We start from the raw sequence: 24,492 nt of genomic DNA on the forward strand, positions 1-24,492 counted from the left end.
CAGCCTACAGTTTTCATCGAAACTTCCTGAAACTTGGCATATACATGTAAAAATACCCTGCGCAGACAGTAACCATCTCCAATTTTGAAAATTCCTCCTAGAAAAAAAGTTATGACGTCAAAATATCTCCGCTAATGGAAATCGCCGAAAAAAATATCTCCGAAACTAGTCAAGCTTTTTGAATTCTGTTTGCGGGAATCGAACAGGGCATTAGCAGAGATGACTTACCGCACATATGATACATCACTATGACGTCATATCAATTTTTATGACGTCATTCCTATATTTTGACATTTTTTGTTTCACAACCCAGAGTTTTCATCGGATCTTCGTGAAACTTGCCATGTATAGGCAGAAAGCCCACGCGCAGGCAGTAACCATCTCTGATTTTGGAAATTCTTCCTATAAAAAAAGTTGACGTCATAATATCGCCGCTAATGGAAATCTCCAGTACCGTTATCTCCGAAACTAGGCAAGCTGTTTGAATTTTGTTTGCGGGAATCAAGCCGGGCATTAGCACACAGATAATTTATCGCAAACCTGATACATCACAATGACGTCATATTCGTTTTTATGACGTCATCATTAAGAGGACGAGGATCTTAGCTCAATGAGCTTGTTTTTATAAACCTCAAACACGTACTGTGTGATTACCTTTTTAAACAGTCGCAAGTACTGCTGTTTAACACGAAACTGAAGGAAATGTGGAGGAATCCCGACATCCTTGAGGCATGCTCTGCTTATTGCGTCCACCACAGCTCACAGAAGAACGCACCTGAAACTAGATGTACTGTAATCTCTATATACCCTGGAGAGGATAACAGTATGACCTTTCCTGTCACCTACATGGAGAAGAATAGATCAGAGAATAGCTTCCAATATCTTCAGAAAGGTTAAATCAATCCCATCCGATCGTATGCTTATCGTGACGTGTTGGAAGAAGGAAAATAAATCACTGAGTAATGTAATCTTTCTTTTGGACACAGAGAAAGACAGCTTGATTAGAAAATGGATAGGCTGACATCACGCGCTATTGGCACAGGTTCGGTGCGCCACGCTCAATGGATACAAAATGGCGGTGAAATGCAAGATGTTGCTCCACCTCGTCCTTGTAGGATATATTTATAGGTATTTGAGGTATGTAGGTATGCCCCAATTCTTCACACACACACACACACACACACACACACACACACACACACACACACACACACACACACACACACACACACACACACACACACACACACACACACACACACACACACACACGGGAGTTAATATTGACATTATTCGCGTATGTAATAAATAGATGGACACCGGGGTCCTTCAAAACACAACTCGATTTGCATTGGGAAACTAGTAAGTTCATAATCCTGCGCAAGCTCTGTCTTGCAGTCATTCGTAAATATTCAGCAAATTAATGAACTATTGAGGATATGAACAGCGGAAGATTTCAATGGTTCTCGACTGTTCATGTTGATTTCAACCGTCGGTGATGACGATGATGATTGAAATGGTTGGGACGATGTCGTGTTTATTGATTCTTATGAAACAGGGAAACCATTCAACCTGACGGGCAAACATTTAATAGAGTAGAAATTTAGGCGATGTATAAGCTTAAGATCAATTTTTATCACATCGACACATTTTCCATTACCGTGGTTTTAAATGTTTAGATTGACTGCTATGATTACAAATAGCCTCTTGACATAATTAATATGGTTCGTGTGAAAAGCGGAAATTAAGTTTGTCAATTGAAGCAACAAAAAAAAAAGCGCGAGACGTGAACGAATCACGTTCGATCCTTCGTGCCGTGATTCATTCGCTTCGTCGGAGGGCGAGCCCTTTGTTACCCACGAGCTTTTTCGCGCCTGTGCTATCAGCATTCGTAGGTGGACGCCGGTCATTTGGCTGTTGTACAACAATAATCGTGTGTAAGTGTTGCTTCGTTTTCTCTCGTTAAGCGCAAGTTGTATCCGCGATGTTTTGCTGTTTGACGGAGGAGGAACAAGAACGGCGCCATTTTGTTCGTGTCGTGGGGGAGGCGCCATGCTGTTAGGCCTCTTGTTTAAATTTTTTTTTATTTTTTTAATTTAAGCTGTTCGTGAGTGCAGCTTTGCCCTTTCACCTGGATACACATTGTGTTGGGATTTATTGGGATCGATGTCGATGCTTTAGGTTGATCATAGTGAAGGTTCTCAAAAAGGCCCGTTTCCACCATGTGGGTGTTTTGACTTGTGCCTGGGTTTGAGTCGTGAGGGGCCCTGGATCGAGTCTGAACTTGGGGAAAGAAAGAAAGGAAGGAAGGGAGAGCGAGAAGGAATGTGAGGAGAGTTTTCGGAGTCTTTGGGCAGAGCTGCTGGGATCGGGGGAGGGGGTGCAGCATTGTGGAGCATACACTTTACGAAGTTTGACTTAATTCTTGTTTGATTACATTAAAGTTGTCTTGTTTATTATTATTATTATTATTATTTTATTCTGGTTGAAACATTTCAAGCGTAAATAAATAAATAAAAATCCATCTTGTGTCAAACATAACGGCACAACCTTCTCACATAATCTGGAAAAAGTGAGGTGTGTGTGTGTGTGTGTGTGTGTGTGTGTGTGTGTGTTGTGTGATACGATTGTTATCTATCTATAATTCCAGCAATCTCTGTGTCTCTGTGTCTCTGTCTGTCTGTCTCTCTGTCTGTCTGTCTGCGACCGCCGTTTCTCGACGACCGCCGGTCCGATCTGATTGAAACTTACCAGGAATATTGCCGGGGACCCGCGGATGTGCCTTTTCAAGGTTTGAGAGAGAGAGGCTGCACATACTGGCACTCACCTATGGGCCCGTACTAGTAAATAATAAACCCATCTGGTTTTATAACATGCTGCTGTCTGTGGTGGCCTCAATGGCTACTCTTGGGTTGCCTTGAACGTTAATGTTCGACTATAAGTGCTTTTAAGTGGACAAAATGATGTGAATAAGGATGCTGGTAAGGGTGTAAGATTCTTGGGAGAGTAGTTTGAGTGGTTGGACAACGAGTTGACTTGTGGATGTGGTTGATGGTCATGGTGAGTGGTTGTTGAATGAGAGCAGTTCCTAACTCCTCAAACTTCACTCAGGCTCTTCAAATAAATAAATTTATTTGTACATCGACTCGTTGGCATTTCTGGTTGGAGTGTTTGCTTTCGAGTAGTCGTCGGTTCGATTCTGACCCAGGCTGAGTCGTACCATAAGACTTTTTAAACACCATGATGATTTTTCAAGCTCCTATACAATCGTCGATTAACTTCAAAAAACAAAGGGTCCGCTCTGCTTCCTCGCTTGATATTCAGCATTTAGAGGCTAGGGTAGGGAAAAACCCCCTGGGTTGGCATCTCGGGTGAGGGTGAGGAAGATTTCCACTTGATTGGCCAGCTCTGACTCGAGAGTAAAGTGACATCACAACATGGCTCCCTCAGCACATGGTACTCCGGAAATTGCTTCGCCCTCCAAGGTCACTGACTGACCGTGCGTGCGTGCGTCCGTTTAGTGTGACAGCTCTTCCATTAATCTTGGAACCTGTAAAAATAGGACCACCGGACCTTTTGCTTATTTGGGCCCTGGTCGAATGTTGTAACCCAATTTTGTAGCATTGTGTCTGGTGGGTATGAAGATTTTTTTTTTCCCAAAAATGTATCAAGTCGGCCATTTTGACACTGTCCGTCAGGTGATGGGCATGACCTCCGCAATTTTTCATCTCTACCCTGGAGTAATGTTGGAACTCAAATTTGATATCATTCTGACTTGTGGGTCTGGATGATGAAGAAGATTTTTGAAGAAACTTTTACCAAGGCAGCCATTTTGACCGACTTGGTCACTTGACCGGAACGAGCTTTCCAATCCCCGTTACCAGTCAGGAGTGGAACGTTGCTGCCAAATTTCAGCTGGATTGGTCCAGCGGTTTGGCCGGAGAAGCTGAAATGGGAGACGGATGGTGTGCGATGACGATACCTTACCTGGAATTATTCCAGATAAGTAAAAAATTTAAATCTCAGTAAGCATGTCCTATTTTAATTTTTGAGGGACTTTGTTTATTTATTTATTTATTTATTTGTAGCGTATTGACTTTTGTGCAGGGCTTGCTGTCACATTTTGCGATGATTTTTTTTTTATAAACGATAATTCAAACATATTTTCGTTTTTGATCACCCCCACCCCCCACCCCTCCTTCCCCAGTGATTAATCATGGCAGAGGCAGATCCTGGCAAGTTGTTTGTTGGAGGCTTGAACATCGAAACCAATGAGAAGGCATTAGAGTCTGTGTTCTCAAAATATGGACGAATTGCGGAAGGTAATATCGTGTGATGTTTCATTCACCGGAGTTCTGTCCCCTTTGATGTTCAAATAATATTGTGGAAGAAACACTTTGAGATCGTAGCCTTAATGTTTTTGTGAATCGTAACCGGCTGCAGATGGTATACAGTAGACTCATTAAGAGGCTACAAAATCGCTGGAATATTATCAAACTATAAATATAACTTGTTTCCCGACTGGATTCAATGCTGTTGTTTTTTTTAGAGAACGTTTGTCTCGAGTAAAGTAACCTATAAATATTTTTTCCAATCGGACATCACATTTTTAATATGGATGTTGTTTTCTTGATGTGATTTTTGTGTAAAGCTTTGGTTTTGTCGGATTATGTTTTGAAAACTTTGAAGTAAATGGAATGTTACCTTTCGAGGCATTAAAATGCAACTGAAATATTCTCGTTTTCCTTTTTTTTTGCAATTATAGAATTTAATTTCCCGCAGACACATTATCGTCATGTTTCTTCGACCATTTGGTGGTGTTCCTTAAAAAAAAACATTTTTTTTTTTTCAATCTTTGCATGCAGTTCTGTTTTAACACAGCATTTCTATGAAATGGTTGCTTTTAAGCAGAGTATTCAATTTGCTTGTATGTTGGATAACTGCACCAGTAAACCAGACTATATATTATATTTCTTTTGAAACTTGACCTGCCAAGCTGTACTGTAGGCTTCCATGTTTGGATCAAATCTGGAATATAATTTTGCCATTAAAAAAAGTTGGTAGAAATTGCCTGCTATCTCCTGCAACAGTTTTGACTGACATTTATTCCATATACTAGCAAATACCACCCGTCACTTCGCTGATGGTAATACTAGAGGGGTGGGGGAAGGGAAGGCAGATGTGCGGTGGAGTGTTAATTACGATTCTTACGGTTTCATCAAATTGGTTCTGCATAGAATAACAGTGAAGATGGAAACAAAATGATGTCGGAAATCCATTTTCTACCGGTCATACAGTAAACACGGTCCGGGGATGAGAATGCCATCTGGACGCAACCGTCTCGATATGTCCAGAGACAGACAGACAGGAGATGTGGGAGGAGGTAGAGCAGAGAGAAAGAGAGAGAGAAAATGAATGAGAGAATGTTATGCTTTATGAACAACATGTGCTTGGCCGAGATCGGCAATTTTTGGGGAATTGGCAGGTTGGAGTCAGTGTGATTACCGACTCCAGTACGTACTGTATACAACCCAGAAACCTTGAGTGGCTTTCCCGGAAAAACAGTTGCATTTATATAGACGTTTCAGTGATATGTTCACAAACATTATTCTTCATAAACAGCTGCGTGTGGGGGGGGGGGGAAATAGGCTCGGTAATTTAGAAAACTCATTCATAAGGCAAATAGCTCGGAAATCGGGTGTTATTTCACAACTCACTCAGGCTGGTGGAGCACGAACCACTCAAAAAGGTGTTGATTGTTGTTCAGATCCCTGCTGTCGCCGGAAATTGGAAATCCTTTCACATTATCAAAGGTTAACTTTTTTGGACAGCAACTTACAAAATGCTTTGTGTGCAATAAAAAAACAACATCCACATCCTTCAGCTTGCAAGGAAACATTTTGAAAAGCAATAGCAAACCATATAGGAGGTTATAGAGCCCCTTTCCATGTGTGGCTTGCAAAAATGGTCAACTATTGCCTTGTGTTTTTTTTTTTATTATTCCTGCCTCAGTTCTGCTTATGAAGGATCGTGAAACTAAAAGATCCAGAGGGTTTGCTTTTGTCACGTTTGCAAACCCTACACATGCGAAAGAAGCAGAGAGGGAGATGAATGACAAGGTGAATTGATGACATTTCACATTGATTGTTCAACTTTTTTTTTTTTGTATTTATTTTTATTCCATTTTATTCATTTGCATGTTTTGAGACTTTTCAATGTTTCTTTTCTCTTATTTGTTTGGCAGGTTTTGGATGGCAAGGTGATTAGAGTTGACCAGGCAACCAAGCCAGTTTTTGCCTCGCCTGGCATGAGAGGCTCTCGTGGAGGCAAGCCTTCTTTCAGAGGTAAGTTCTGGCATCCTTTCAGTTGTACATCCATTACATGTTTCTTTTTTTTTAAATCATTATTATTATTTATATTTTTTGGGTGGGGGGTGGGGGGACAATTTGTCATTTATCCTGTTGCCAATACACCATCCAAATGAAGACCGTAATAAAATGTAACCACTTCAAATTACATTCAAGAGGACTTCTGACTTTATGTACACTTGAAGACTGAACAATGCATCTTCTATCTGTCTATCATGAAAGAAAAGTCTGTTTTGATTGCAACATGTGTAGAGGAAAGAAAATTGTCTTTCACGTCATTCATGTTGCTACTACAACGTATAATTGTGTTTTTTTTATCAAACTATTCCAACCCATCATTTTGACAGGCCTTTCTGCACAGTGCGTGCTCTCAATGTACTGCCTGACAGATATTGGGTTTGTGTTCCAGACACCTGATTCCTGGCTGTATTCCTCATTTGATTTCTGCTCTTAACTGATTCTGATTTCTACCATAATCAAATCTCATCAGTCGGTCAAAAATTCAGAATATAATGTGTTGCTAGAATTGCTGAAAGAATGGCTTGCAAGAGAATCCAGGTTCCAATATGCTTTGTACACTCGACATTCAACAAGGCCCAAGGCCAGAAATTAGATAAGGTTGGCATTTACCTACCTCAGGCTGTCTTCTCCCATGGCCAACTGTGTGGCATTCGATCGAGCAATATAGCAGAGGTTCTGCAGGTTTCTGCTCATATAATTATTTACTATTCTTCAAGGGAGGGAATCTGGTTGACAGCTCTTTTCACAGCCCAACACAAAATATGGATTGAACTTGAGTTCCCTGGATGTTTTGTACAAATTTTCAGGTATATGCTTGCTAACTGTGTACAATGCTTCAACTTCATTCTTCCCTTCAGGTCTTCCAAGACAGCTGTTCACCACCATCTCAGATCGTCCCCAATCCAAAACTATGACCTTTTCTACCCTCGTTAACCCCACTCCTTCCAATTTTTCAGTTTTTTTTTTCCTCCTTGGAGTTTCCTGATGTGTCCATCTTCACCCCCATGCATGTGTGCTTTGCGTCCTGTTTTTGTCTGTTATGTCCTGATCTGTTCAGTGCATTCGCTCTTCCACGTGCCTCGACTATATTAAAAAAAAAACCTTCATTTGTCTTCGCAAAGCCAATAATGTTGGAGCCTAATTTAATGTCCACGAGTTGTACGCCATAGTATTGGCAAACTCGAGTGGTCGCTTGAATATCTAGGCTTGCATGTTTTGTGGAATAAGGCAGATTTGGTAAAGTAGAATGAAAAAACAAGTCGTTTGGGTCATCTTTATTGCCTCGTCCAAAGCTACTGCTGCCGCATGTAGTTTTGGAAGTGTTTTCCTTGTGAAATAACTGGCAAATCTTCTCTGCAACAGTTGTTAGTGGGCTGCATTAAGCGTTGTGCAGAGTGGATTCCTACATCCACAATGCGCTGATGATTGCCTGTCAGCCTGAAATGTATTCATGGATTGGTTTCCTTCGAGAAAGGGGATGGGATTATTTTATTCTCATTTTTCTTTGTTTCATCAGATTCTGAGTCGAGGGGGCCTCCAATGAAACGAGGACCGCCCAGCTGGAGTGATGGCCCTCCATCAAAACGCCCCCCACACAATGGCAGTACGCTTGTTTGTTTTCATTGTTGCACCATTACTAGCAGAAATAATGACCTCTTTTGGTCTTTAATTTAAAAAAAATGGGTCCATTTTTGTTTTGTCCTGGTGAAATGATGCAGAACTGAAAATAGCCTGTTCTCTGAGCCATGACTACTTACAGAGCTCACTAAGATGACCTTACCCCTAAAAGCAGCAACCACACATCAAGCCACATATACGATTGTCATCTGGATTCAAAGGGGTTGCAGAAAATGGGGCTGCTCAACCAAATATTTGTGAAACAGGACTTGTGCTACCATGTTGGGGATAGAAGACTAATTTGTTATTTTGCAATCTAGCCAGATTTCCTGAAGCATGTACACACATGCAACAGTTCATAAAATGTCAGCACCATCTCTGAATTCAGAAACGAGGGCAACAGTCAAAGTATGCAGATGGGTTGACATGTTGAATCAAACACTGACTTCATGGTGTAATGAGCAGTATCTTCTTCTTCTTTCGGCTGCTCCCTTTAGGGGTCGCCACAGCGGATCATCCGTATGATCCGCATAGTGATTTGGCACATGTTTTACGCCGGATGCCCTTCCTGACGCAACCCTGGTCGCCTCTCACGACGCAGGGATATGGTACACCTATTTTAACCGGGGTATACACGGGCCCAGTGCACTGGTACTCATTTCGCCGACCTCGGAAGGATGACAGGCTGAGTCAACCCCCTGGTGTATTAATTCAGTGGCCCAACAAGGCTTGAACTCAGGACCTTTTGGATCCCAAGCCGCTGCCCAAACCACTGTGCCAACACCAGGATGTGTAATGAGCAGTATGTCACATTTTATTTCAAAGGAAGCCAATTGTGAAGTAGTACCAGAAGAAAGTGTTGGTGCAATGATGTCATACAGCTTTGCTTTATTTGACATGACCGGTGCAGTCTCCCACCCAGATTTCTGTCAATTGAAAATCCTCCCTTCTGGATTTGGTGATGACCAACTTCCCCACCAATGTAACTTGCTCTTCCTCTGCCCCAATTGGTTCATCTGATCATGTACTTGTGAAGGTCAACATCTCTGTCCATTCTCAAAGAACAGCCTCAGTGCTGGTGAGTCTGGCAGGGACTGCAAGTAGCCATTGCACTTCGTGATTGGTTTCCTTTATCTACCGCTCCTGATATAAACTCAGCCTGGAATTCTTCCACAGACACCTGCTCTCCCTTATGCAGAGATTCATTCCATCTCCTCTTCAGTTATACCCATTCTCCTGTCCTTGGTTATGCAAATCATGTGGTGAGGCATTTGCCTTAAAACAGCTTGCATTCTACTCCAGGAAGGCAAATCCAACCAAAGGCAACCTCACATCATTCCACAAAGGCCACTCACTGTAAGTGTGTCCACTCTCAGGAGAGCCAGAAAACAACATCTGCCCAACCTCAAGATTGAACTTTCAAACTTCCTCCCACCTCTACAACTTGGTGGCATCTTCTTAAGTCTGTCTCTGCTGTATACTTCTCTTCCATCCCTTCCCTCTCCTCAAATGGCACCACAGCCAACTCTGCTCATGAGACGATCAAATGCCTCAATTCTGCATTTGCTTCCAAATCTTGTGTCCCCACTTGCTCGCTTTCTGTACCCACCATTCACAGTCGTACCCAACTGCTCCTGAACTCTATCTTTACCTCTGCCACTGAAGGTAGACAGATGTTGTGTTTTCACTCAACTGTCTGCCGGTCTGTCTCAACAGGATATCTCAAAAAGTTGATGGATTCCGATGAAATTTCGTGGACAGGTTGGGTATGTGACCAGGACAAACTGATTAGATTTTGTTGAAGATCTGCCTGGATGCCATGATTTTCTGAGGGGTTCTTCACCATTAAGAGATGGAGCCAAAAGCTATATATATATATATATATATATATATATATATATATATATATATATATATATATATATATATATATATATATATATATATATATATATATATATATATATATATATGTGTATATATACACACACATATATATATATATATATATATATATATATATATATATATATATATATATATATATATATATGTGTGTGTATATATACATACATACATACACACACATCTCGTGCTTAATCGTTATCGCGTTCTCTTAAGCCTGTTATCTCCTTCTTAATCATTTTGCCGGGGCTCATGGAAACGAGTGCTCTGCATTGGTCCCAGAAGAACGTCTGTCGCACACCAACCCTGAGTGTAGATGCAGTGAAGAGAGGGCGAGGCAAACAGGCGGAGAAGAGCCGAGGAAGGCAGGTGGAGAAGAGCAGAGAGCGATCTGCCTTTTCTAAGCGAAGGGTGGGGTGACGCACCGTGACCCAAATCGCGCTTCTTTATTGGGCCACACGGCGGTCATAGCCGATCATACAGTTGACCGTATATGACCGGTCATACGATTGGCCATATCCTTGCCCTTCGGGTCTTCACCAAGCGCAGATGACATTTTTGGCAGGGGCTGCTTGCAGCCTATGTTGATATCTGCAAAGCGTTTGATTCAGTGAATCTAATATATATATATATATTCGGACAAAACTTGGTGGACGGCTTCAGTGTGTGACAAGGACAAATTTGTTTGATTTTGATGGTCTGGATCTGGATGCAAGAATTTTTGAAGTGATGATTCACTATTGAGAAATGGGGCCAAAAAGGATACATAGCATGATCTTTCAAAAACTTGTGGATGGATTATAGAAAAACTTGGTAGATGAGTTGAAGAGGTGACAAGAACAAGCTGATTAGATTTTGGTTAAGATCTGGATGCAGGTCAGGTCCATCAGTGGGATACAACACGTAAACTGTTCAGCCTGGTGGAGGCGTGTGCTCTACCGAGTTTTGTTGTAGTTTTCACCTTACAAGATGGAGAAGTTTCTGGCAGCCCTCGACTATGACTCTGCACCTGGACCGGATGCATCAGCTCGCGTCTTAAAAACCTACTTTGCTGCTCTTGCGCTTTCTCTCTCTGCCCTTTTCACCCTGTCTTTTACCCCAGATCATCTTCCATCTTGGAAGTCAGCCAATGTCACTGCATTACATAAAAACGGATCCCCTTTATTACAGACTGATTCGCTTGCATCCAATCAGCAAGGTCATGGAATCCATCATTGCAGTTGACGTTAAAATCATTGCTTTTTCCAGTGACCTCATCTCATCCACCAGACGGCGGTCTCTTTGGGTTAACCTGACGCGGTCCCATCGGGTGGGTGCCTGGAATGTCATCCTTAAGAGAGGATGATCACCTGTCTCAGTTATAATCTGAGCTCAGAGCGTTTGGACATCGGTATTGCAGCACTCTCTGAGGTTCGGAGACCGGATTGCGGCGAGATCATGGCGGGTAGTTACACCTATGATTGATCTGGTTGCTCTGATGGTTACCATGCCCAAGTAGTTGCTGTCGCTGTGTCCAATAAGCTGATTCCAATGGTAATTGAGGTAACACCGGTCAACGAGCATATTATGAGACTAAGGATTTGTCACTCCTTGGGTGTCATTTCCCTGGTCTCTGTATATGCTCCGACTGAGTCGAGTGATCTCACCGTGAAGGATGCATTCTGTGCCCCGCTCGTGTCTGTGATTGATCAGTGCCCCAGGCAAGATACTCTTCGAGTCTTGGGGGATTTCAATGCATCGACTGGAACTGATATGGATAGTTGTGAGACGTGTTGGTTCCCATGAGTCTGGAACTGTGAACTTGAATAGCACTAAGTTCCTTGACTTTGCAAGAAGTCATGGACTTCAGGTGGCTGGTTCATGGTTTCAGCACCCACAGGCTCATTGCTGGACTTGGCATTCCACCGCTCGTGGTGTGGCAAAGGAGATTGACTACGTGCTCATTGATGAACGCTGGAGGATCATCCCGAACTGCAGGACCCACCCGGAGAGCTAAGTTTCTCAATAATTACCACAGGCTTGTAGCTTGTAGCTACTTGTAGCTACTCTGAAGCTACTCTGAAGTTTCAGCTTAAATCTGGGAGAATGGTGCCATCCCAGCCGAAGCTGGATGTTGGCAAGCTTAAGGATGAGAGAGTAGCTGAGGAGTTTGCGAACAGGCTGAGTGGGAATTTTGGGCAGTCTGAGTGCTTTGAGGAATCCTGAAGAGTTGAGTGCCTTCAAGACAACCATCCTTGATGTTGCTGGTGGATGTCTTGGAACTCGCCTTCGAGTGAAGAAGAATTTTGTGTCTCAAGGGACACTGGATATCATTGACCAGAGTTGCAGAGCAGAGCTGTTCAGGGAGTTGAGGCATAAAACTAAACGTTTGCTGAGGGTGGACAAGGAGGCCTTTGTGCAAGGAATCTGTGAGGGAGTAGAGCATCACCTGTGGTCCGATTCTCGTCCTGCTTGCAGGGGAATGCTCGCATTCCATTTCTCCAAGCCTGTCCCTCAGTGTACTTCAGTTGGAGCGGAGGGCGGCGGGCTCTTGATGGAGGAGTCCAAAGTGAAGGCCTGCTGGGCCGGTTACTTTGAGTGGCTGTTCCAGGCTGATCCACCAGCTGTTGAGTTGGATGTCAGGGGTGTTACTATCCCAAGTGCTGACCCTGCAATCAACTGTGATCCATTTTCGCTTCTGGAAAGAGGCTGTGGTGAACCAGTTGAAATCGGGTAAAGTGCCTGGGATCTGTGGCATCCAGGCTGAACTTCTCAAGGTTGGTGGCAATGCTGTATTCATGTCATTGCATGCAGTTCTGTGCTCTGCTTGGAACACAGGCATCATCCCAACTGATTGGAAGAGGGGCCTTGTTGTGTCCCTCTTTGGAAAGGGAAGGGTGATCGCCAGGACTGCAACAACTACCGAGGGGTGATGCTGCTCTCAGTGCCGGGCAAGATCTTTGCTCGGATAATTCTTGATAGGGTTCGCCACCATCCGCTTGAGCACCAGCGTCCAGAGCAGTCAGGCTTTACACCAAAGAGGTCAACGATTGGCAATATCCTTGCCCTTCGGGTCTTCACCAAACACAGATTAGATTTTTGACAGGGGCTGCATGCAGCCGATGTTTATATCTGCAAAGCGTTTGATTCAGTGAATTGAGATGCCCTCTGGAGGATTCTTGGTCTTCATGGGGTGCCACCAAAACCGATCGATCTGATGTCTGAACTCTACTCTCGTACTGAGTGCTGTGAGATGTGGTGATACCATCTCTGACTTATTTCCAGTTGTTATTGGAGTTAGTCAGGGGTGTGTACTGGCCCTCACTTTTCAGTGCTTGCATGGACTTGATTCTGTAGTGGGGAAGGTGTTAGAGAGATCAAGCTGTGGTGCATCTTTTGGAAATGTCTAGATCTTTGACCTTGATTTTGCAGATGATGCAGTCATCTTTGTGGTGACTGGAGATTCTGTTGGGGGCCCTCGAGGTGCTGAATGAGGAGTCCGAGCCACTGGGATTATGGCTTTCCTGGGTCAAAACTAAGATCCAGGCTTTCAATGACATCTTCGATGTTGCTATCTTGTCTATCTGTTTGTTATGAGGATGTTGAGGTCACGGAGAGATTCTCTTTCCTTGGCAGTGATATTCATGTCTCTGGCTTGAACCAGAGGTGATAAGATCTCTGGGTCGGGTATGGCGAGTCGGATTCACTGGATCATGGGGTGTGGCACTTCCGGTGCCTGTGCCAGACGAAAGTCCGAGTCTTCAGGTCCTTGCTACTTCCAGTTTTGCTCTACGGATGTGAGACTTGGACTCTGACCAGGGATCTGAGACAGAGACTTGGTTCGTTTGGAACCAGGTCTCTTTGGAGAATCTTTGCTATCGCTGGTCAGACTTTGTGTCCAATGAGCGATTGCTGAGGGAGACTCAAATGAGATTTGTTACCTGCATAATCTGTGAGCGTCAGTTGTGGCTCTATGGACATGTGGCTCGTTTTCCTGGCGCTGATCCTGCTTATCAGATTCTCTCAGCGAGGGAGCCTCATGAGTGGAGGAGGCCAATGGGCTGACCACGTGCCTCGTGGTTGCAGCAGGTTGATCAGCATCTCGGGATGGGGATGGACCAGGCATCTGCCTGGGGGATCGCCAGATGGACGCCCCCGGAGTACTGGTGTAAAGTGGACGCAGCGACACGCTGCTCCGGTACATGCTTCCATACCTGACTTGCCCTAACCTGACCTCATCTCGGATCAGTAAAGGTTCAGACCAAGTCACTCGTCCTTGGCCATGCTTCTTCTGCTCTCTCAACAGTGGATGGAGGACCTCGATGTCAGACATGAGATCAGAGTTGTCCTTCTGAACATATCTCGAGCTTTCGATACAGTCTTGTATCCTGCCCAAACCCTCTGCTTATGACATTCAAGTCCAACTCCACTCTTGGGTTATTGACTTGCTCCACTCTCGTCACCAACGTGTGGCTCCCAATGGAATTATTTCTTCTCCTCTCCCTATCAAGGCTGGTGTGCCCCAAGGCAGTGTTCTGGGTGCAGTACTATTCCTGATCTTCATAAATGATCTGTCCAACTCTGGAAAATCCCCTTCATCTATTTTCTGATGATTCCACCCTCTGTCATGACAATTTAAACTGAACTTTATGCTTTTCCATGGTTGATGATATTGGTACTTTGCATGATTGCTGATAAGTAAATAAAGCTGTTTCAATTTTTCAGGGTCTATGGGACGTGATAGGGAATATGGGATGCCTCGGAGGGACGGGATGCCGCCTTCACGCTATGATGATTACTCGGGGTCAAGAGATGATTATTACAGCAGCAAGGAAAGGTGAGATAACCAAAAGCCTGCATTTTAATCCATATTTTAGTGATGAAATTTAGCAGGATAGAGGCAAGCAAGTGTTGAATTGACATGATTTTAAAGGAATACATGCATGATGAAAATGTTTTAAATGATGGGCAATGAGCATGTGACTTGATGCATTTTCCTTCGCTGATAAAGTGAGTGTTAAAAATAAAACACCTGTGCGTTGTCATTCAATTTTTACTGGCACTTTTATTAATAATTATAATAATGCTTTTTTAAATGAAAATTTTACTGTCATTTAAAGTTTAATTTGCTTCCAGCAAGCCCGTTTCCCAGGATGCACAAAGTTGAACATCTTTGTCCCGATTCAGGCTGGGGGTTAGGGGTGTAACAACTTGTAGAATATCCCACCCTGGAGAAATGTTGTGATTTCTCTGTAACCCCTACAAATTGCCAATTACTGTTTCATGACTTTTTTTTAAATCTTGTGCATCTTTTGATTCCAAATTTAGGCAAAAAATAAAAATAAAAACTTAGACATACAGTGGGGAGATAAGAACAAGTATTTGATACACTGCCGATTTTGCATGTTTTCCCACTAACAAAGCACGTAGAGGTCTGTAATTTTTATCATAGGTACACTTCAACTGTGAAAGACGGAATCTAAAACAAAAATCCTGAAAATCGCATTGTATGATTTTAAAATAATTAATTTGCATTTTATTGCATGAAATAAGTATTTGATGCATCAGAAAAACAGAACTTAATATTTGGTACAGAAACCTTTGTTTGCAATTACAGAGATCAGACGTTTCCTGTAGTTCTTCACCAGGTTTGCACAGACTGCAGCAGGGATTTGGCCCACTCCTCCATACAGATCTTCTCCAGATCATTCATGTTTCAGGGCTGTCGCTGGGCAACACAGACTTTCACTCCCTCCAAAGATTTTCGATTGGATTCAGGTCTGGAGACTGGCTCGGCCACTCCAGGACCTTGAGATGCTTCTTATGGAGCCACTCCTTAGTTGCCCTGGCTGTGTGTTTTGGGTTGTTGTCATGCTGGAAGACCCAGCCACGCCCCATCTTCAATGCTCTTGTTGAGGGAAGGAGGTTGTTGGCCAAGATCTCACGATACATGGCCCCATCCATCCTCCCCTCAATACGGTGCAGTCGTCCTGTCCCCTTTGCAGAAAAGCATCCCCAAAGAATGATGTTTCCACCTCCATGCTTCACGGTTGGGATGGTGTTCTTGGGGTTGTACTCATCCTTCTTCTTCCTCCAAACACGCGAATGGAGTTTAAGCCAAAAAGCTCTATTTTGGTCTCATCGGACCACATGACCTTCTCCCTTTGCTTCTCTGGATCATCCAGATGGTCATTGGCAAACTTCAGACGGGCCTGGACATGCGCTGGCTTGAGCAGAGGGACCTTGCGTGCGCTGCAGGATTTTAATCCATGAAGGCGTAGTGTGTTACTTATCGTTTTCTTTGATACTGTGGTCCCAGCTCTCTTCAGGTCATTGACCAGGTCCTGCCGTGTAGTTCTGGGCTGATCCCTCACCTTTCTCATGATCATTAAGGCTCCACGAGGTGAGATCTTGCATGGAGCCCCAGACCAAGGGAGATTGACTGTTATCTTTAACTTCTTCCATTTTCTAATAATTGTGCCAACAGGTGTTGCCTTCTCACCAAGCTGCTTGCTTATTGTCCTGTAGCCCATTCCAGCCTTGTGTAAGTCTACAATTTTGTCCCTGATGTCCTTAAGACAGCTCTCTGGTCTTGCCCATTGTGGAGAGGTTGGAGTCTGATTGATTGAGTGTGGACAGCTGTCTTTTATGCAGATAACGAGTTCAAACAGGTGCAGTTAATACAGGTAATGACTGGAGAATGGGAGGGCTTCTTAAAGACAAAACTAACAGGTCTGTGAGAGCCGGAATTCTTACTGGTTGGTAGGTGATCAAATACTTATATTATTTCATGCAATAAAATGCAAATTGATTATTTAAAAATCATACAATGTGATTTTCAGGATTTTTGTTTTCGGTTCTGTCTTTCACAGTTAAAGTGTACCTATGATAAAAATTACAGACCTCTACGTGCCTTGTAAATGGGAAAACCTGCAAAATCGGCAGTGTATCAAATACTTGTTCTCCCCACTGTATGGATAAAATTGGCTCATTTAAAAAAAAATGGACATTTTATCACCAATTCAATGATGTCGGCATATTGAGATGGTTTTTCTATGTACATGCCAAATTTTTCTCGATCTTGGTTATGGGTGTGTCGGGGTCAAAATGGTCCCTTCCCACCCCCAGCCTAACCTCACTTGGAGAAAGCCAAGCCTGAATAGGGGTAATACTTTTATTTTTGAAATGTAAACTACTTTTATAACCGTTAACTTTCTTTTGTTTTTATGCCTTTGTCTATTTACATTACTGTACTACAATTTTATGACACTTTGATGAAGCAACTTAAAATCCCTCCTTTCCACAGTATCGATCAAAGCAAGTTTGCTTGACCCCATTTTTCTCAAGGCCTGAGATATCTTGCAGTTTGTGTTCTCTGTGTTTAGTCCAAACGATACTAACCATTTGTACATGCATGGGTCCACAAAATCCTGGAAAGCTATTGTTTGTATCACACCTCACTTGGAAAAGCATTTTATAATAATATGTACTGTACATGCCAAAGATAGGTTGCAGGTTGATTCTTCACACGTCTTTCATTCTGTTATTCTATTGCAACTCTATATTCGACCTGATTTCATAAACATGGCTGAAATATGCTTTGGGGAGGAACTTTTCTTGGTTCAAATTTATCAGGACATGAGAATGTACAAATTATGGGCAGGTATTTATCTCTTTCTGTTGATTGAAAGTGTGAATGGAAGAAAGAAAAAATTGTGATGTTCTGACTTGCTTGAATGATAACGGTTACTCGGTCATGCTGGGCAAGTGTTTTTATTTATTTATTATCTTGCCAAAACGAAGTTTTTGCAAGATATGTTAGTCAGCTTGTATGTTTGTTTTTTTTATTTTTATTTTTTTTATCTTGCCAAAACAAAGTTTTTGCAAGATATGTTAGTCAGCTTGTATGTTTTTTTTATTTTATTTTATTTTTTGTTTGTTTAATCACGTATAAAAAAATTCTGCAGAGCACAGTTATCATTGGAAATTTTTGTAACTTCGCATATCAGAGGCCTATAGAGGTCCCTTTCAGCGCACAAAATTTTGAAGGTCAAAGGTCAAGGTCACTTTGTCGCTAATCAGGGGAGTCGACGAAACCCTTATTTTTTGAGTAATTTTGATCGGATCGTCTTCAAACTTCATGGGAATATAGTTCATGGTCTGGCGCTCAGCTGATTAATATTTGGTGGCGATTGGCCTTGACCTTCATGGTTAGCACCTAAGGTCAAACATATTTGACCCCAAGGTCAAATTTTCAAGTTTTAGGAACCACATCGTGTAGTACCTCAAATTGAACACCTCGATGAGTGCTTTCTAGATATGTCAAGCTTAAGACATTATGACGTCATTTGGTGACGTTATGAGGCAAACGCATATTTTTCATGGTTACTCTGTGGAACGATTCTCATCGGAATCTCTCGTAGGCAGATATTCCTCAAGGAGTCACTCCTGGTGGAAAGCAGCTCTGTTCACCTCAGTGTGACCTTAAAGAAGCCACACGTGGTCACCTTTTGGCAAGATACGGGTCACCCTGCGGTTGACATTGGTTTATTTATTTATTATTTTTCCAATAAATTGTACGGTTAAAAAAGTGCAAATTGCTTTTGAAAGTGACTGGCAAGGTGTGCTGGGATAGCATAGACTCTATGCTACTTCCCGAACCAAAATGGAAGGGATGGACCTCTATGCCATGGAGGGAGCAATAGCAGCTTGAGGGAGTTTACCCTAGCTCGTCACACACCTGCTATTGCAAATTTGAATGCTTAAAAAAAAGAAATGGAGGGGGGCAAGATCGATAAATTATTCGTTTTTCTGTGTTTAAATTTTTTTTTAAGGGGGGGGGGGGTTCTGATCCATCTCTCCAATTTCACATGGAGAAATGATGCGTCGCTCCGTGCTCATTCCAAGCCTTCAAACACCCTCCATCACAGTTGCCTGTCCAACTCACAATTCCATGACATGAGCAGAAAATATATGTGACCATGAGCAGGTCATGGCCTGTCATGGATTATTATTAAGATGTACAGTGCCTCTATAGGTCTACAACCCTGACAAAATTTTCATCTTTTGTTGCCTTATAGCCTGGAATTAAATTGCTTTAAACCAGACCTTTTCCTCCTTTATTTACAAATCAAACCCACAACTTCCTCCAAGTGAAAAACAAATTCTACAAGTTTCAGAAAATTTAATTAAAAATACAAAACTAGAATATGGATAAGTGTCCACCCCTCCTGAGTTAATACTTGATGGAAGCACCTTTTACAGCAATTACAGCTGTGAGTCTATTGGGATAGGTCTCTACCAACTTTGCACACCTTGATTGGGCAATATTTGCCCATTCTTCTGGACAAAACTGTTCAAGTCCAGTCAAGTTGTGTGGAGAGTATTGATGGACAGCAATCTTCAAGTCATGTCACAGATTTTTGATTGGATTTAGGTCAGGGCTCTGACTGGGCCACTCAAGGACATTTATCTTTTTGTTCCTTAAGCACTCCAGTGTAGCTTTGGCTGTGTGCTTCAGGTCGTTGTCATGCTGATAGGTGAACTTCCGTCCCAATTTCAGCTTTCTTGCAGTGGCCAGCAGTTTTCCTCGGATTTTTCTGTATTTTGCTCCATCCATCTTCCCTTCTGTCCTGACAAGTGCCCCAGTCTCTGCTGATGAGAAACATCCCCAGAACATGATGCTGCCACCACCATGCTTCGCAGTCGGGATGGTGTTCTTTTGGTGATGTGCTGTGTTGGGTTTGCACCAAATGTAACGTTTTGCATTTGGGCCGAAAAGTTCCATCTTGGTTTCGTCAGACCACAAAACTTTTTGCCACATGGCTTCAGAATCTCTGGAGTTTATTTTTTTTGCAAACCTTAAATGGGACTCAAGGTGGGCTTTTTTGAGTAATGGCTTCCTTCTTGCCACCCAACCGTACAGACCAACCTTGTGGAGTGCTCGGGATGTTGTTGTCACATGCACACGGTGACCAGTCTTTGCCATAAAGGCATGTAGCTCTTTCAAAGTTGCCATTGGCCTCATGGTGGCCTCTCTGATCAGTCTCGTTCTTGCTTGGTCATGCAGTTTGGAGGGACGGCCTCATTTAGGCAGGTTCTTGGTGGTACCATATGCCTTCCACATCTTAATGATTGTCTTGACTCTGCTCCATGGGATATTCAAGGCCTTTGAAATATTTTTATTCCCATCCCTTGATCTGTGCTTTTCCACAACTTTATTCTGGAGGTCTTTTGAAAGCTCCTCGGTGTTCATGGTCGAGTCTTTGCTGTGAAATGCACTACCCAGCAGAGGAAACCTCCAGGAACAGTTGATTTTATCCTGAAATAATCAGAATCACTACAATTTAACACAGGTGGGGGCCAATGAACTTGGTGTGTGATTTTGAAGGTGATTGGTTACACCTGAGCTAATTTACAATTGCTATTATATGGGGGGTGGACACTTACCCAACCAAAATGGAGGGGATGGACAGACAATTGGAATATCCCCCTGTTTTTTTTTTTGTTTGTTTTTTCTCCAAGAAGCATGGGAGTAGAAACAAGATATGAGATGACGATTAACTCATTCAATTTTATTGTTTAAAAATGTCCTTGAATAGTTTTGGTTCAGGCGCTTAAGTCCTTAAGTTGGTTTTAATTGGCGACACCTTGATTGGGTTAATAAATGAACTCGTGACACCTGAATCCTTACTATAATTTGCGGACGGGTGTTTGTTTGTCGAGCAACTCTCCTTCAGTTCTGGGCCAATTACATTGAGACTTGCGACCGTGAATCAGCATAACCCCAATTCATGTGTCGGGGTGTTTTTATCTTTGCCCGTGGTCGGGGCGGGCGGTGGACGGACACAAATTCTCTATGGAAATGTGTACAGTGTCGTGCCACCTCCAGGTGGGGGAGGGTATTACAAGTCTTTACCATTTACAGTCCAGTATTCCTGTCCCCACGTTTTGAATTATAAGCAGTAGTTGTGTTTTTGCTTCATGCACATAACCCGGGTTATTTATTTTTCCTATACCAAGTTTCCGCTTGCCTATACAGGTATGCATCAGAAGAACGTCTTGCATGCTTGGAACAAGACCGCACAGAGGGCGGGTACTCTACTAGTAATGCAAATGCACAATAGGTTTATATTGTAGATTTCAGATTAAAAAAAAGTATTTATTATGCTGGTTGTGAAAGTATTGCCCTATAAGTTAATGGTTTCCATGATTGTAGATGCTGAGTCATGATATTCCTGAAACTACTTGAATGATCGTGATTTGTCTTTTTTGCTCTTCCAGGGTGCTTCCAATGCTGTCTTGGGTGTTTATATTTACGAAGTTTGTTGCATTTGTATCGTATTTGCTTTGTTTTCCATCCTTTTTATTTGCAATCTGCAGCAGAGACTACGGAGGTTTTCGGGAAGGCAAAGACTATGGGGCACCACCATCGAGGGATTACCCTCCGAGAGAATACCGGTCTTCCGGTGGTCGGGATGACTACTATCCGCCTAGTCGTGGCTACAGGTACATGCTGCCTCGCACTGTATGACATGTGAAACACGTTTGAGTAGTTTGGTCCAGACAAATGTTGTCTGTTGACTATCATAAGTTTGTTTGACATTTTGCAGTGATCGTGAGGCATATGGAAGTGGAAGGGAATATGGTAGCGAGCACGGGACCAGTGCATCCTACAGAGACAGCTACACTTCTTATGGGGGTGAGTATTTGATATGTCGATTGACTCTGACTCTGGGTAGACAACGTTGAGGGAAAGGAAAGATTTGAATGGGAAGTGGTGACAGGGTTTAAGTGGTTGTTTTTTTTGAACCTTGAGATACTGAGCTTTCAGGATTAGGGTGCAATTTCCCAGTCGTAAGCCCAGAAGCTGAAAACAAGTCTACAATGAAAAGGAAGGCAAAAAAGGCAAAGAAATGAAAAACAACCAAACCTTGAAATGAAAGTCTGGAATATGCACTCTGCAGGTCAGATTGGGCAATCATTGGGGATTGACAAAAAAAGTAGGGTTCTGAATGGTGAAACTATCACAGATCCAGCAATGACTTTTTGAAATACCTCACAATGGCAGAGTTACGAGATTACCTTGGAAATGGCAGAACACAAACAACTGAAGAAAACCTCTGATGATCCCAGGACATCACCTTAGCTTTTTATATATTGATTTGACTGTGCATATGTGGACTAGCAAATGACAGGTGGACACATTCAGCTGCTATAATTTTTGAACCGAGTTCAACATTCATCTTGCATGTTTCTCATATGTCCAGTTGAAAAGGCAAGCAATTTGTTCAAGATGCCCAGCAAATGAACAGCAAGTGACAAAAATGAGCAATTTAATTGTTTTTACTTTATTTATTTATTTTTTCCTTCCCAATTCCCATCATTGAAGAAAGCTTGGGGGTGGGTGGGTGGGTGGGGGGGGAGTCAGTTATTCTAAGTGTGGGAGTGTTGTGGGGAGGTTGAGCCTCGAGGTGACAAGCATCTGTTTCACCGTTCATGTACAATATGAATGATGTTTTCAATCTTCCCTGGGTTGCGTGAGCAGTGTTCTGATCTGCTGATTGACCCCCCAGGAAGCTCTCGTAATGGACCACCTCCAGGGTATGGCGGCAGCAGTCGATACGATGATTATGGAGGTAGTTCTCGTGACGCATACACTGGTGGGAGCTCTCGGGATTTATTTGGTGGAAGCCGCTCTGCTGGAGAAGGCTACAGCCATGGCCGTAGCGGCGAGCGTTTTGCCCGCCCTGAACGTGGCCCAGCGCAACCGCCTGCGGAACGCGCCTATCCTTCCCGTGATTCATACACGGGATCCTCAAGCAGGGCGCCCCCAAGAGAATCCTTTTCCGGGCCAGGCCGCGGGGCTCCGCACGGGCCTTATCCTGATGCACCTTCTCGTACAGTGCCGCGCAACTTGCTTAGTGGCTCAGAGAGAGGAGGCCCTCAACGTGATTCTTACAGTGGTTCGACACATGCACCACCTCATTCTGATCACCGTGTAGAGAGCCGGAGTCATTATTGATTCCATGCAGGCAACCTAAAGATTCTGCCAGAGGACCAATTTGTCACACAATTTGATTAGGTTCTCGAGCAAAATTATTGGTTGTGAAGTTGGAATTGGTCTTGCCAGTTTGTTTGATTTTTACTTTTTAGCTGATGTTAGCTAGCCACTGCATTTGTTCATCAAGACAGTTGTCTATGTACTTGTCCATTTTGTAATGGTTTTCAACTTTGATACATATATATATATTTCAACCTCACTCAGAACTGTTTGCATGTTTTAAAGTTTGGAACGGATCTGCCTTCCATCTAAAATATCAGTCTCACATTGGTGGAGATCAACTCGGAGTGAACATTTCCTGAAATTTTTTTTTAACTGAAATAGTCCTAATTTTTTTTCTGTGAGTTTGTTGAAATATTGCTCGGTGTCTTCTAGATATTTAGAAAGGGCAATTTAATCAGTTGATGGACATAAAGTGGCTTCGCTGAAATAAAACAAAAAGTTACAACATTTTTGCATGTTCCCTTGGATATATTCAAACACCACAGATTTGCAGAAATATCAAATGGTGGAGAATAGCCCTGTTAGATTGTGCTTTCGTCGCACCACAGTTATCGCAATGGAAGTGGGAACTTCCCACACATCCACTCGCCTGTTTCCAGGTGACGTGTTGTCTGCTTGAATTGAGTGATTCTCACCAAAGCAGTTTTTGTGAGGTGGACCCCTTCATTGCTCTTCAATTGGGGTTGGGACTTATCGACTGGTGAGGGCCAGCTTACTGATGCAGCTTGAGCAAGCAGTGCTCCGGAATCTTGGAAGCTCTTCACACAAGACGTCTGCACAAAGCCCTGCTCTGTTGACGGTATTCTGGAAATAGCAATTGATTGATAAATTGCAGAAGGCACTGAAAGTACAAATAATGACTCCGTGCAACACACAATGTGCAACAGTTTGAGTTGTGAAGAGTCAATGTCAACATATCAGTTATTGTGACCAATATATACTTAAAAAAAATTTTTTTACATTTTTTTTTTTACTCTGCGAGGAAACGTGCCTTGATTTCAAGGAGGGGGTATCCTTGAAGTAATTGGTTTGTAAAGCTCAAATGTAATCTTTCCATAAAGACTGAAAACAAAAAAAAGACCTACAATTAATTGGTGCCCAACAATATCCTTATTAATTAAATTATTTTATTACTTTGCAATTGCTTATTCAAAGAAACAAACTGAAAATGCGTTCATTTTATCCAACCAGAAGCTTGAATTGAACCAACCAACCTTGCATCATGTTTTCAAATTAGCTGTGAGGCCCCCACATCCCTCTCTCCAATCTTCTGCAACATTGCAAAAGCAGATTTGGATGGAGTGCAGTGACATCTTTGCATCAAACCAGGCTGGCCTATTGGATGAAAGGAATTGTAAGTTTGTCCAAATCCTTCGTTTGTTTCTCTACCTTTCAAGAAACTCAAGCTTATGACTTTACCAGGTGCAATCACCACATTCAGCAGAGAGGTAAATGGCCCTTGTCTGGTAGGTCAAGAAGTCTGTTTCTTTTTAAAATCTCTTTTGACTTGATGCAGATGTATCACGAGGAGAGTCA

At 42.7% G+C, this 24,492-nt stretch overlaps 1 protein-coding gene across 2 annotated transcripts; it reads left to right on the top strand.

The window, feature by feature from the left end:
• Positions 1-1,774: 1,774 nt before the first annotated feature.
• LOC147026562 (RNA-binding motif protein, X chromosome-like) lies at positions 1,775-23,403 on the top strand. 2 transcript variants are annotated; one of them, XM_085882109.1, is made up of 9 exons: positions 1,775-1,937; positions 4,208-4,322; positions 6,013-6,119; positions 6,245-6,344; positions 7,906-7,992; positions 14,616-14,727; positions 21,273-21,398; positions 21,503-21,591; positions 22,466-23,403. In XM_085882109.1, exons 2-9 carry the CDS (start codon positions 4,217-4,219, stop codon positions 22,912-22,914), a joined length of 1,176 nt encoding a protein of 391 aa, XP_085738235.1. In that variant the 5' UTR covers positions 1,775-1,937; positions 4,208-4,216; the 3' UTR covers positions 22,915-23,403. The 2 variants fall into 2 exon arrangements, with proteins under 2 accessions (XP_085738235.1, XP_085738236.1); XM_085882110.1 differs by lacking the exon at positions 7,906-7,992.
• Positions 23,404-24,492: the final 1,089 nt, after the last annotated feature.

This window comes from Eptatretus burgeri, chromosome 5, assembly GCF_056783735.1.
Source record: "Eptatretus burgeri isolate ZD-2024b chromosome 5, Ebu_testis_v1, whole genome shotgun sequence".
NCBI lineage: Eukaryota > Metazoa > Chordata > Myxini > Myxiniformes > Myxinidae > Eptatretus > Eptatretus burgeri.